This window comes from Egretta garzetta, unplaced genomic scaffold (genome assembly GCF_000687185.1).
Source record: "Egretta garzetta isolate BGI_Z169 unplaced genomic scaffold, ASM68718v1 scaffold721, whole genome shotgun sequence".
NCBI lineage: Eukaryota > Metazoa > Chordata > Aves > Pelecaniformes > Ardeidae > Egretta > Egretta garzetta.
In genome coordinates this window covers 180,957-193,554 of record NW_009258496.1, presented here as the reverse complement: position 1 = coordinate 193,554, position 12,598 = coordinate 180,957, and the positions used below count along the sequence as shown (strand labels likewise).

The 12,598-nt window shown below is 38.8% G+C and overlaps 1 protein-coding gene across 7 annotated transcripts in view; it reads right to left on the bottom strand.

The window, feature by feature from the left end:
- Positions 1-1,518: 1,518 nt before the first annotated feature.
- PCNT (pericentrin) overlaps positions 1,519-12,598 on the bottom strand; it is a 105,324-nt gene continuing 94,244 nt past the window's right edge. For 6 of the 7 annotated variants that reach the window (XM_035901404.1, XM_035901396.1, XM_035901407.1 and 3 more), the window contains 6 exons: positions 11,266-11,430; positions 9,728-9,966; positions 8,715-8,803; positions 6,904-7,057; positions 4,820-4,947; positions 1,519-1,823 (listed from right to left, as the gene is read on the bottom strand). In XM_035901404.1, the coding sequence (XP_035757297.1) occupies positions 1,780-1,823; positions 4,820-4,947; positions 6,904-7,057; positions 8,715-8,803; positions 9,728-9,966; positions 11,266-11,430 (819 nt within the window). In that variant the 3' untranslated portion in view covers positions 1,519-1,779. Of the gene's footprint in view, positions 1,824-4,819; positions 4,948-6,485; positions 7,058-8,714; positions 8,804-9,727; positions 9,967-11,265; positions 11,431-12,598 lie in introns of those variants that run through there. The other variant, XM_035901388.1, reaches the window with a different exon arrangement.

Genomic DNA, 12,598 nt, shown 5'->3' with positions numbered 1-12,598 from the left:
ATATAATATATTAATACATTTAATATAAATTATATATACACACACCCATTATTTTTTAGACAACTAAACTAAATGGTGATCTACCTGACATATAAACAAAGGCTTGCCAAGACCAATACCAGACAATAGCAGTTAACTAAGTATATCGATCTCTGACAAACACCAATATCCAATTGTCAAATATCCTGTAAAGAAAAAACTTTAAATAAGCTGTAGTAATCTGCATCCAGAAGAGATTTTAGGAAAGATAACTACCAGCAGTCCAAGAGTTGTGTTAAAAGCTTCTAATTCAGTGCTTGTAAGCTTTACTTATTTCTCTTCTATCCCATCTATTTGCACTTTAGACTGAACTTAAATTTCTACTTTCCTGCATTGACTCTATTTTCCCATTTATACATGCTATAAATCTACTTTGGAAGCAATTTTTTTTTTTAAGGTTCCTATACATGTAAGCATTTCTGTAACATAGATGCTCCAGTTTGCCAAGCAACAGAAGCAGCTCTGTTTCAGACTACGCTCTGAGTCTCTGATAAGTTGAGGTAGAGGCAAGGGTGCAGCCAGCTGAGTTCAGCTGTTTCCAAACTACTTGTAATGGAGCCTTCCAGGGGAAGACCAGTGCAGTTCTCTATCTCACTAGTTGCAATATGGGTTTGCTCATATGTGGACTAGCACCCATTACCTTTATGCAAACCGTCAGCAAAGACAACCCAGGAACACTAGTAGCTCGTTGTGACAGGGCAGTGAGAAAAGATACCTGCCCAAGCTGTCACTTGGAGCAGGCTGGAGGGGACACACCAAACAGGACACACCTGCAGCACATTAAGGGCAGACATCCTGTACTGTATGGAAATACGGTACATTCAACACAGAGGCAATTTCCTCTCACAGCTCTGCTCAGTTGTGGTGGTGATGGGAGGGGGAAGAACCAGGTACCCTTGTACACACCCTCTAGTGCAGTAACCAGAGGGAACATGAGAGGAAACCAGAAGGAGAGCTCTGATACTGAGTCAAGTTCATGGCTGGAAAGATCAGTCTGATAGGTGAAGGTCACACTGGAGGAAAAATCTAACATGAATTTGACTTTCCGAGCAGGCACAGATTAATTATATTGCATTAATTCGGTCAGACCAAATATATCATGCATGCATAGCTCAGTCACAGAAGAGCTCAAGGAGAGGTGGCTTGAGAATGAGCTGGAATGTGATGAGAAAGACTTATTTATTGTAAAACCAGAAGAGCGAACCCTAAATTCACAGAAGGCCACAGGTATCTTTGATATTTGGGAGAGTATTTTACCTGTTCTGTATAGTCAGAATGATCGTGCCGAAATATTAAAACCCAAACAATTTAGGAACAGCAAAAAAAGTAAATAGGTAAGGGAGAAACAAATAACCATACAATGTAAGAATTCACTAATAAAATGCCATTTTAATAACTTTTTTTTTTTTACAAGGAATCCAGCTATACACTATAGAAAAATAAACACCAGAGAGACTCTGCAACTTACAATACAGTGATGCGGGCATACTTCAGCTGTTAACTTAGTAGTAATTTCACAAGAGAATGTAAAACATTGTTCCTAGTGAAAAGTAATTTCCTCTTAAAGTACTAAAATATAATAAAAAGAGTCATATAAAAATCTGATGCAAAAGCACTGCCCTTTATTCAGTTCCACAAGAGATTGCAAGTGCCTCCATCCGGTATGGGCCAACTCAGAAGGAAACACTAACTCCGGGCAGGGCGGGGGGTGTCGCAGTACGGATTTCAAAAGCATTCTCATCACTTTTTCATGTTTCTCTGGAGAGGTGGGCCTGGAACTTGTCCTAAATTTAAATAAAACAAATTAATATTAGGAAACTGCTTGTGTTATGAAGCAACAGGGTGCAGTTAGCAGCATGTAATTTCCTCAATGCGCTTCATATGAGCTACACTGAAAGCAATTAACCATTTTCATGAGCCACCTAGGAACAATGCAAAACAAGATTTGAAAGCTCACACATCTGCCAAAGTGAATGCTCACACCCTAAGACCAGTGCTCAACCGCAGACCCACTTTACACACAGCAACATTGTTGCTCAGTTCAACTCTACTGCTCTTGCGGTAATTCAATACGTAGTCTGTTGCTGGACAAGGTCTTGTCACTGGGTAGATGTTTTAAAGTTCATTAGAAACTGGTAAGTCATTTTGCTTACAGCACTGTGCTAAAGGTTGCAACGTTATTCTGGGAACAAGAAAATAATAAAAATGATAACGCACTTTCTACAAAATTGCTATTAATGTTGTCCCAGTTGTGGAATACTTACTCCACACAGCCTAAAGCAAAATGCCTTATTTCTATGAAATGCCATCAGATTTCAATTCTAAAATTTATCTATCTGTATCTGCCATAAACAATTGCAGTATTTGGGGGAAAAAAAAAACCCAAAACACATTTCTAGGTTTCTAGGTAAAATCCTGCTGAGAACAACATCAAAGTTCCCATATGGAAGCGTCACTGTAGCTGTTGCCTCTCGTGATATTAGCAAGACAAGGATTTGTAAGCAAAGCTAGCCTTTTGGTTTGTTTGGTTTTTAAACATTTTTTTTAATTAGATCAACTCAGAGCACCAGAAAAACAGGTGATGTTTTAGACTTTCCCCAGAGCTGTTGTCCAGCTATACCAGGCTCCTGTGAATGTTGACAATGCCAAGATTCCCCTCTTTCTAGAGAAACACGTAATTTTAAAGTTTGATTTTTCAAAGTTAACACTAAAAATGCATTTGGAATGCAACATGTAATAAAAAATTTGCCTTGGAAGTTAACTTGAGAATCATTATTTTCCCAAAAGCAGTAAAGTCGATAGTCACAATTAATAATACCTGTTAAAAATTGTGGGGAAACCGAATAAGAACAATACAGCACCTCTACTATTTAGATTGAACGTTCAAACCTGGTAGTGCTGAGGAGCCCATGCAGTAGACGCGATTTTAACTGCAATGACTGCAGGGCCAAGAGTCACTATTTAATGCTGTGATCCGTGACTGAATCCCTGCACCTTCTCCCATAAAAATCACCAGAGATGATCTGCTGACAGTAAAGACTGGAGGAATGGCCAGCAGTAAGAGTACTTGTGACTGGCAGAGATTTTCTGGATATGGTCAAATATTTTTCTCATCTCAGCACAACCAATATAAAGCCATACATCTTTGGGCAAAGGCTGAAGGACAATTACAGGAGACAAGTCCACCTGGGAAACAGCAGCTGACAACAGTTATGCTTAGCAAAAGAAACATGTAAGCTGTGTATGTGCAATGTGTGAAGGAATCCACACAGCCCTCCCATAGTGCCACAGCCAAATATCTGCCTGGTAATCTTTCCAGCTTTTGGCTGAAATTATGTGGAGCCAAGGGTCATGGCTGGTGGAAGGAAGTAATCAGTGCTTGCCTAGAGATCAAAGACCATAGTGACCCAAAAGTAGCATGACGAAGTAAACTGGCTGCGGGGATGAGCAGCCAGAAGTAACATGGGGAAGGAGCCAGCAATAGCAGATGAAAGGGATAAAGGCTGGATGAAAACATCAATGGCATTATCTGACCTGGTGGCCCATATTATCTCAGACCAAGAAACTAGCAACATAAACCTGGATGGGTGAAGCAAGCCTTTAGAGAAGATACTCCAAAGACCCTGAAGCTGTCAGCAGGCTCCTCAGGAGCCTCCACACAGGAGGTAGTGCTGGAGCTTTTTGCTTCTCCCTGGGCCTGGGATGAAGCTATGTGTTACACCCCAATGTGTTATCATGATCCCAACTCTATCAGTAATTTGAGCTAACATGGGTGCCCTCCCCCAGTCACCTGCTGGGACCAGCATACACAAGAATGACTTCCCCTGGTGCAGCTGTGTCATGGGCTGTGTGAGCAGGCTCTGTGTGCATACGTGTGGATACTGTAAATATTATGTGGCTGTTTATATTGCTGCCCTGCAGTGGGGAAAGCACGCAGTAGGAGGCTGCTCCTGCAATGCAATGGTTACATCTATAAACAAGGAACAAGTTATTTGGTCTAGCACAAATGACACTGCAGCCAGAGGTCCAGCTCTGTTGTTTACAATCCAGAGATACCAATACACTGGAGAAGGTTTAAATAAAGTCTCAAAAATAGTAAAACATTGGAAAACACATCATATCTTGATCGGAGGTGATTTGAGGATGACATGATGACAGTTTACAAGTTCTTACTTGGGACAAGGAATTTCTGTAATATAACTAAGATGTAACAAGAGCGAGTAACTAGAAGATTAAACTAAGTAAATTCAGTCTAGAAATTAGGTGGAAGTGTTTTAAATAGCAAAGCTAAGTGCAACTGCAATCCTTTCTGTGCTCTTTGATCAATCTTAGAACTAGATGGCTGTTTTTACCAGCCTCCAATTTTTTTTTTAATCTGCTATGGAATATAAGGAAGCGATAAATAAGGGAAGTGTTATAGTTTGTGCTGCAGAGAAAGCCCTGTTCAGCTATTACAATGGTGTTCTCTCACTATAAAGCAAATTAACTCTATACACAACTTCATTTGGTATCACATGAAATTATTCAGACTTCTCTCTGAAGAATTTCACTAAGAACTTATTTTGAGAAATACCACACTTGGACTAGTTTTAGATATGAATCACAAAAAAAGGTTTCATTTCAGAGACATACTTAAATCCCCCCCCCCCCCCCATTAAAATTATTAATTAAAATTATGCTCTTTACATGCTTTAAGTGTTATAGGCAATACGTAGAAAGAACCTTGCAAAAAGGAGCCCCAACTGCTGGTAGCTGTGAGGGGTAACAAGGTGGTTTTTACCTGGTTGAGCACCCCCTAGTCTTTGCTGGATAACCTCTAAGCGATGGATGTATTCTGTCAGCGATTGTTCAGGATCCTGAGTAGGCACAAGTGATTTTTCTGAAGCTGAGCTTGTGGATGGATGCAATCTTAAAAGGAAAACAAATTATTTTCTTCTTCTCATGCTATACTCTCAAATATATATAACGTGTGTGTATATATATATATATAACATGTGTGTATATATAATATATAACGTGTGTGTATATATATAATATATAACATTCATATAGGTGGCAATTCATTGCAAAGCAAACTACAGCAACAGTAAAAACCATTACCACCAAAGAAATTACATATAAAACTATATAGACTGGGCATCTTTGTATACAGGGGACTGAAAAGAAAGGATGTTTTGATAAAAGCTGGAGTATCTATGAATCTATCTCTATTAATGTGCAACACGACGTCCCTCAGATAAGAAAGCTGCAGTCAGAGGCAAGTCCAAATGGCCAAGTGAGAAAAGACCCACTTCTGCAGAAAAGGACTGAAGAGGAACATGCTGCATCCAGGTGTGTACTCTCCTGTTCTGCAGGAAAAATGCTATCTTAAAGTACAAGGTTTAAAAAGGGGACCCTTTAGATGGTACACTGTGTTTTCCTCCTGGACATTAACAACAAATTTCAAATATTAGCATAAATACACATCGGAGGAGACTCTCTGTACAAAAATGCTCCTATTTGAAGTTAGGATTTATTCCTTTCCCCTGCACTTTTTGATTAGCAGAAGGTAGTTCTTGCCTATCCTTTCCTTCTGTATAGCTTTGCCAGGAAACAAAGGCAATGACAGGCATCATTTAACCTATCTCAGATCCATATTAGACTTGAGCTACCACTTACCCAGTCACACCAAGTAATTAGTCAGGGCCTACTATTATTGATATCCTTGTTCCATACAATACAGATGACTTCTATCGATAGGTAAGCTACCAGCTACAATTTCTGGCTGTCAGACCCAGATATGTGCCATGACAGAGGAATAGGGTGGGGTAGGATTGAGTCTTTGGGGAAGTGCTTGCAGGTCCCTAACTCTCCAAAATGGTGTGCTAAATTCTATGCAAACCAGAACACTACCCGTCCTTTGTGACAAGCACTGTCCTTGTCCCCCAAATCAGTCAGCAATGTTAAAAAACCTAAAATAATTTGGAGCATCTGCTGTCTTTGCATACCTCTAGATCACCACAGCTACTTCCTTGCTACTCTTTTTTTCTTTATGAAGAAAGTTCTTGCCTGCTGGTTGAAGTTTCTAATGTAGCAAGGAGGTTAAGAAACAAACAACACTTTCCAAGCTGATGGGACTGAAAACAGCTACCTTTCCTTACTTTACGGAGGAAGCCACATACAAGGAGTGGCTTGGGAGAGGAGACACTACACCCAATAATGGACTATGCCATGCCCGAGACTACTTTGGGTCTCAGGAGAGCCTGGGAGTGGGAAGGCCAGCAATGACTGAAGGCCACCTTCTTCCAACTCAAGCACAGAGGTTGTAGCTCAAGCATTTTCTTAGCAGCACTGTGCAAAATGTCACCTCTGACATCCAACCCAGCAACCAGTAGCTGGGGTTGTATTTCTGTGCAGAACTGGCCATAATTAATGGAAAAACCACAACAGTACACACCCCACAAGCTCTCCACTTCCCATTCTGTGTTGCATGCACAGAGTCTGAAGGCAGCTAACAGTAATCCAACACTGTCATATTGTAGGGGAGCCACTTCCACAGGACACTCAGAAATTAATCTATAATTTGGATGGCAAAGGCAACGGGAATCACCCCTCAAAGAATGCTGACAGACATAGCCATTGTAAATCCTGTAGCCCGTCCAAATTAAATTAGGGAACACCGCTAGAAGTGCTCTTAGTCCAAGAAGGTCAGACATGCTTAAAGCAAACAAGAAGTTTTCTTCTCTTGTAGCTTCTTTCAAGAAGCAAAAGACTTACCAGATCTAAGAAAACACATTCCTCTTCTTGTCCTCCAATAAGTGGTTACATTTTTATGAAAGACTGTCCATGGGGATAATTAAACATAGGCAGAGATTGCAGACTGACCTGTTGTGTAAGCCATAAGAGGATCTACGAGAGTGGCTCACAAATCTTGCAGAGCTGGTTCTGTGGCACAGCCCAGTGTCCCGGGTGGGGGGAGAGCGGAGATGAGCAGCTGGGGGCTGCTGCTCTTTCAGAATTTCTGTTCTAGCACCAGAGGCTGTGTAAAATATGAAACAGTTAAAAAATATGCACTGGGAACCATTCAAAATAGGCCATCATAAACCTAACCAATAAAACCTACAAGAATTACAACAGAATACGATTTGGTTTTGTTTCAAATGCAGTTAAAATACACTTTCTACAGCTAACTGCTTTTTTGGCTTGGCTTTTTGTTTGTTTTAACCAGATCTAACAGAAGCTTGACATTTTAATGCCAAACTGCTTCTTGCAAATGGAGAACTGCAAGTTCTGTTTTCTTTCTCCAGACTTGCTTTTTTCATCAGCTGTTGCTATATCCACACAAGGGACATTCCAATGGCCAATATGAGCAAAATATTTTTACAGAATTTTAATTCTTATTGTTTGCTCTAACTGTATGTTACGGTTGACTTGCACTCCGATTTTAGAGACAGCAGAGAAAGGAAGATAATTTTTGTTTGGTTTGGTGTTTTCATTAAAAAAGAAAATCCCCTTCAGATAAATCCTTTAAATCACAAAAAGAAATCAAATATTTTTTAATGAGGCTGCCAAGAGGCTATTTTGTAGTGAGGTAGAAAGTTCAGCATGCATTTCAGGATTCAAGTTTCACAGGAACCACACCACAGTGGTTTTATGTAGGAAATTATTTTTTAAAATAAGTATTTCCAGCAACTTAGAAACAGTGAAATTTATGTAGGACCAGGTAATGAAAAATGCACAGTTTCATCTGAATTTTGTTTAATGTTGAAAAGGCCCAAATAATGGAACAGTACATAAAATGGGACAGTTCCACAATATTGGGTACTGCATTAAGATGTTTGTTCGGATTTTTACAAACACATCCATAAGTAACTCAAAGAAACATAGCCCTCGCTGAACTGCATCAGATCATCTGTCCATCCGCTTCACTTTGTCATCTTTGATAGCACTTAATAAACTCCAGAGAAAATAGTTATGGGATATCTGCATTGGATTAAGTCTCTTCTGAACCTCTGGAACAAGTTAAAACCCTTTTTCACCTGTGGTAACACTGGCAAGCACACCACTTCTAAGACTTATTTGATGCCGCATGTACCCATTTTAATACTATTACAGTAGGATTTGTCCTTAGAATCATAGAATCGCTTTGGTTGGAAAAGACCTTTAAGATAATCAAGTCCAACCTGTAACCTACCCCTGCCATCCCACCACTAAACCATGTCCCTAAGCACCTCATCTATCCTTCTTTTAAATACCTCCAGGGATGGGGACTTTGACCACCTCCCTGGGCAGCCCATTCCAGAGCCTGACAACCCTTTCTGTCCTTGCCTTATTAATATCTCATGGCACTAATTTCCATTATAGGTAACTTCAAACTGTACAAAACATAATTCTCTGATGAACTTAAAGAACAAAAGGACTCAGTTTCACAGCTTGAGCAGTTGCAACAAAGGGAGAAGAGGAAGAGCTTGCTGCTATTGTAAATTATGAATTCTGAAAGTTTTCAATTGTAATTGCTTACAGTGTCCTTGTAAACTCATAATCAATGCATTCAGGAAATGGATAAAACACATTTGCGTTAATATCCAAACAGATTCTGACACTTCTGGGGGTATTTTTTTTGTTTTGTTTTTAAATGAAACACATCACTAAAGATAAATTATGATTAAAACAATGTACTTGTCCAAAACACTTACCTGTATTACCGCCTAAACTGTGAGAAACTGTTTCACCCTGTGCGTTCTTCTTGTTAACTTTGTTCCACTTTTTCACCAAAAACTTTAACCTTAGTAACAAAAATTTGTACAATCATTAAAAATAAGGAAAAATATACTGAACATTAATACTAATCTCTTTGTTGGCATGAAACATATTAAATAACATAAGTAACAATCCTTGTAGGAGTGCAGGAAGAATTCTTCAACTTCAGTCTTTACAATGAAGGGTTATCCCATTTTACTCTGCAATCTTTTAAGAGTTGGAAAGGTTTGTTCTTTTTGGCACTGCTCCTCCACTCTGTCCCTAATCCCTCAGAGAATTCCTGTCTCAGAGGAGTAGTTTGGAGGTCACTGTTCCTACATCCTTTGATATTGCTATCATTATAGCATCCACGTCAAAGACAACAGCTTAAAGATATTCTGTGCCATCTCCTGAAAGTCTTAAACTTGCTAGTAACCATTTTCACTAGACCAGGAAATTACTCAGAAGTAACCACCTATTACATTTAAAACTATTTTTTTCACGGACTCAAAAGCCATTATGAAATGGCATATTGTGCCAAGTACAGCTAACAAAATCCATGTAGTAGTAAGTGACAGAGTATGACAGAATCATACCCAATGAAACACATGCTACTGGATTCAAGATAGGAGAGCCATCACTGATGAGATGACCACAGTCTGATACGAGCCAGACTATCCAGTGAGTTCAAACTGATGTTTCAGGTCTGACTCTTATCTATTTGTCATTGTTGTGCACTGATTCTCAAGTATATTGCCGCTGGGTACCTCAAGACAGAAGCAGCTTTTTATAAGTCTTTAGTTTAGTATGCATCCAACTTAGTGCTGACTCTGTTATAGCTAACAAGTCATGTTTGAACTAGTTTGGGATATAGCTTTTGCTTAATGTAGGATAAACCACAGGAACTATCAGGTTTTAGAATTTCCAAGAAAACACCACGTATTAGAGGCAGCAAGTGTTTTGGCTTTACCTTGATACAGCAATGATTGCCCTAACTGCACATCTGAACTTCGTAAAAGGACGGGAACATGATCCAGAAAGCTGTAGGTCTGCAGGTGAGGGGTAGATTCCCATACGTGCTATTAGAGAGAGGGTTGCTTGCTCACAGTCCTGAAATCCACCAAGCAGCAGCAAGAGGTATTTCTTCTGATAAACTAGAGCCTTTCTAAAGCTCTCTGCTCTAAGGTATTTCCTATATAATCTCTGCAACTGGAGAAAGAAAAACAAGGAAAAAAAAAATCCAATCTTTTAAGATTTAGCTACAGAAAGCTCAGAAAAGTTGCTTTTTCCAGTAGTATCTCCCACAACTTGGCTGTGCATGGGTATCTAAAACCTATTTTGCTTTACGAAATTGTAGAAAGCTATTTAAATAATGATGAAGTACGGAAGCAGTGTACATTTATCTCTAAAACGGAATTTTGAGCAAGTATTTGTATAACAGGCTCTGTGACTCTGCCAGTTTTGATGCAAAGTAGCAGTATTACACTCTGGCAGTTTGGACACAATACATGGAGGCTTGTACCAAGTCTACTGAATTTCTGTATGTTTATGAAGTTTTGTCTAGGCTAGAAAATTTTGGCATGGTTACTGGTTGGTGTGCAAAAAACCAGCCACAAACAAGTTGTCTTCATGTTGAACATCCATACTGCGGACACAAGGGTAGCTGGACCAATTCTGTACATAGCTAAAAAGCACTCAAGTTTGGAGTGAGAATGCCTTACATCTCCTGATTGGTTCAAAGCAAAATTGTCATACCTGAAACTCTAAGCCAGTTTAACTCTTTAACAAAAAAAAATAAGATCTGCTTTAAATAAATATTAACTAAAAAGCATGCTGGGATAAGTACTTATCTGACTTGATCACAATGAAATAAGTCAGAGGAATAAAAAGAATTTAAGATTAGGGGGAAAAAAATCTGAATCTCCCTCTCATATAAGAGTAGAAAGAAATTCCAAAGAACTAGGTTACTTTTGGTGCAAGTTCCTGTTTAACACTAAGAAAGCTACAAAGGAACTTTTCTGATGAGGAACGTATGGGGAAAATGTTCCTAATTTAATATGCAGCTTATAAAACTCTTCATCTATAGAATCTCCTTTTAAAATAGCAACTGAAAAAAGATTACAGCAATAAGTGCAAGTTAAATTCCATAATGTGAGAGATACTTATATCCACAGAAATCTGAGCTATACACTTCCTGGCTCCTCTGGAACAGCAAGGTTTATCATATTAAAAAAAAAAAAAAAAAAAAAAAAAGAATTACTAAATTATCTGTTCTATATGTGACATTAATCCCCTAGGCAATGCCCAAGAACAATACTACCAAGGACTGAAGTCTTCATAGTTTTTTATGGTCTTGAGTTCGTAACAGTTCTCACACAGCAAATCTGTGCAGCAGGCAAGATAATGAAAACGAACCAAGTGCCAAAGGTTTAAGTGACATGCTAATGCCTATGGCATTGATTGCTCATCAAGCGTCAGCCAGTTTGCTGGCTATCACAATTATTTTACCTTAGGACTGGAAGTTTCTACCACTGGTTTGTTTTCAATTTCAATGGTCGCTTCAGCCAGTTCTGATTCAGCCTGTTTCAGTGCATTCTGCAAAATGTTTCTCTCTTGCTGCCAAGCAGCTCTTTCCAGTTCTTGAATAGAGTCAGTATCATCTGTAGATCTGATCTAAAAAAGAAACCCAAAGAAGTGAGCCGTGATGACTTTTGCACATTACTTCCACAGCCAAACATCTCAAACTGAATAATAACCTAAATTTATGGACAAACTAAAACATATAAATAACAAGACTGAAAAATCAGCAATGACATTCAGGTGTTAAATGGTAGAATGGGAAATTGCCACACACAAGCAGCCCTTCTTAAGAAGTATCAAATTAATTGTGAATCAAGCTACCCCTTCTCTACAGAGCTGTCTGATCAGCTTTACAGGAATTCCCTTTAATAACAGAGAGCCTCCCGAACACTTGGACAGGGAAACAAGTCATCTGGCTTTCTTCCACATTCACAGGCAGCACAGAAACTGAAGAAAGATGTCTATATATATGTCTGCACAAAAACATGTTGTGAAGCATCTACAGAAGTAAATTCTGAAAAAAATCAAGTTCAGTTCTGAGAAATTCAGTTTTGTGGAAAGTCATCTCTTGTAGGAAGGAAACCCATAACTCCAGGCCCAATTCTTTGTGGAAGTTCTGCCTTCGTAACCCTCTTTGTATCAACTATCAGTTTAATGGTCAACAGTTGCTGGTCCATGATGCAGCAGACCACAGAGAAACAAGATATTTTTTGAGGCAGTTAATGTTTTATCCCTTGAAATAAAATCTGTACATTAGAGGAGCCAGTACACACAACTGACCCCAATTTCTCCTAGCAATTTGTTGTAGTAGAACCTTATCAGGAGTTTGAACTTTTTCAGGAGTAATTTCTTATGAATACCTTCATACACTAACACATGCCATTTACGTTTGTCTTCTATGAAAAGCACAAGTTGTCAAGTAAAAAAGCTTATATAGTAAAGTTTAATAAATCACAGCCATCTAAGTCTTTTTACTGCCTGCAATATATACAGCAACCAATGGGGATTCCAATACTATCCATACCTTCATGGCACATAATCCACCTCCCTCCCTTTTGACTTTGCAACTTCTTTAAAATTTCTGAAAGCAAAGGCTGTCCACTTCTCAGCTGCTTCTTAACACTTCTCAGAGTTAAAAAAAATGTTTTAAAAATCTACAACTACCTTCAGTATTATACTGAAATTAGGTATTTACTTCTGTCCCAAGTTAAACTCTTGTCCTGTACTTATTATCTAATTCACAGATGTTCTCTACAGTTGC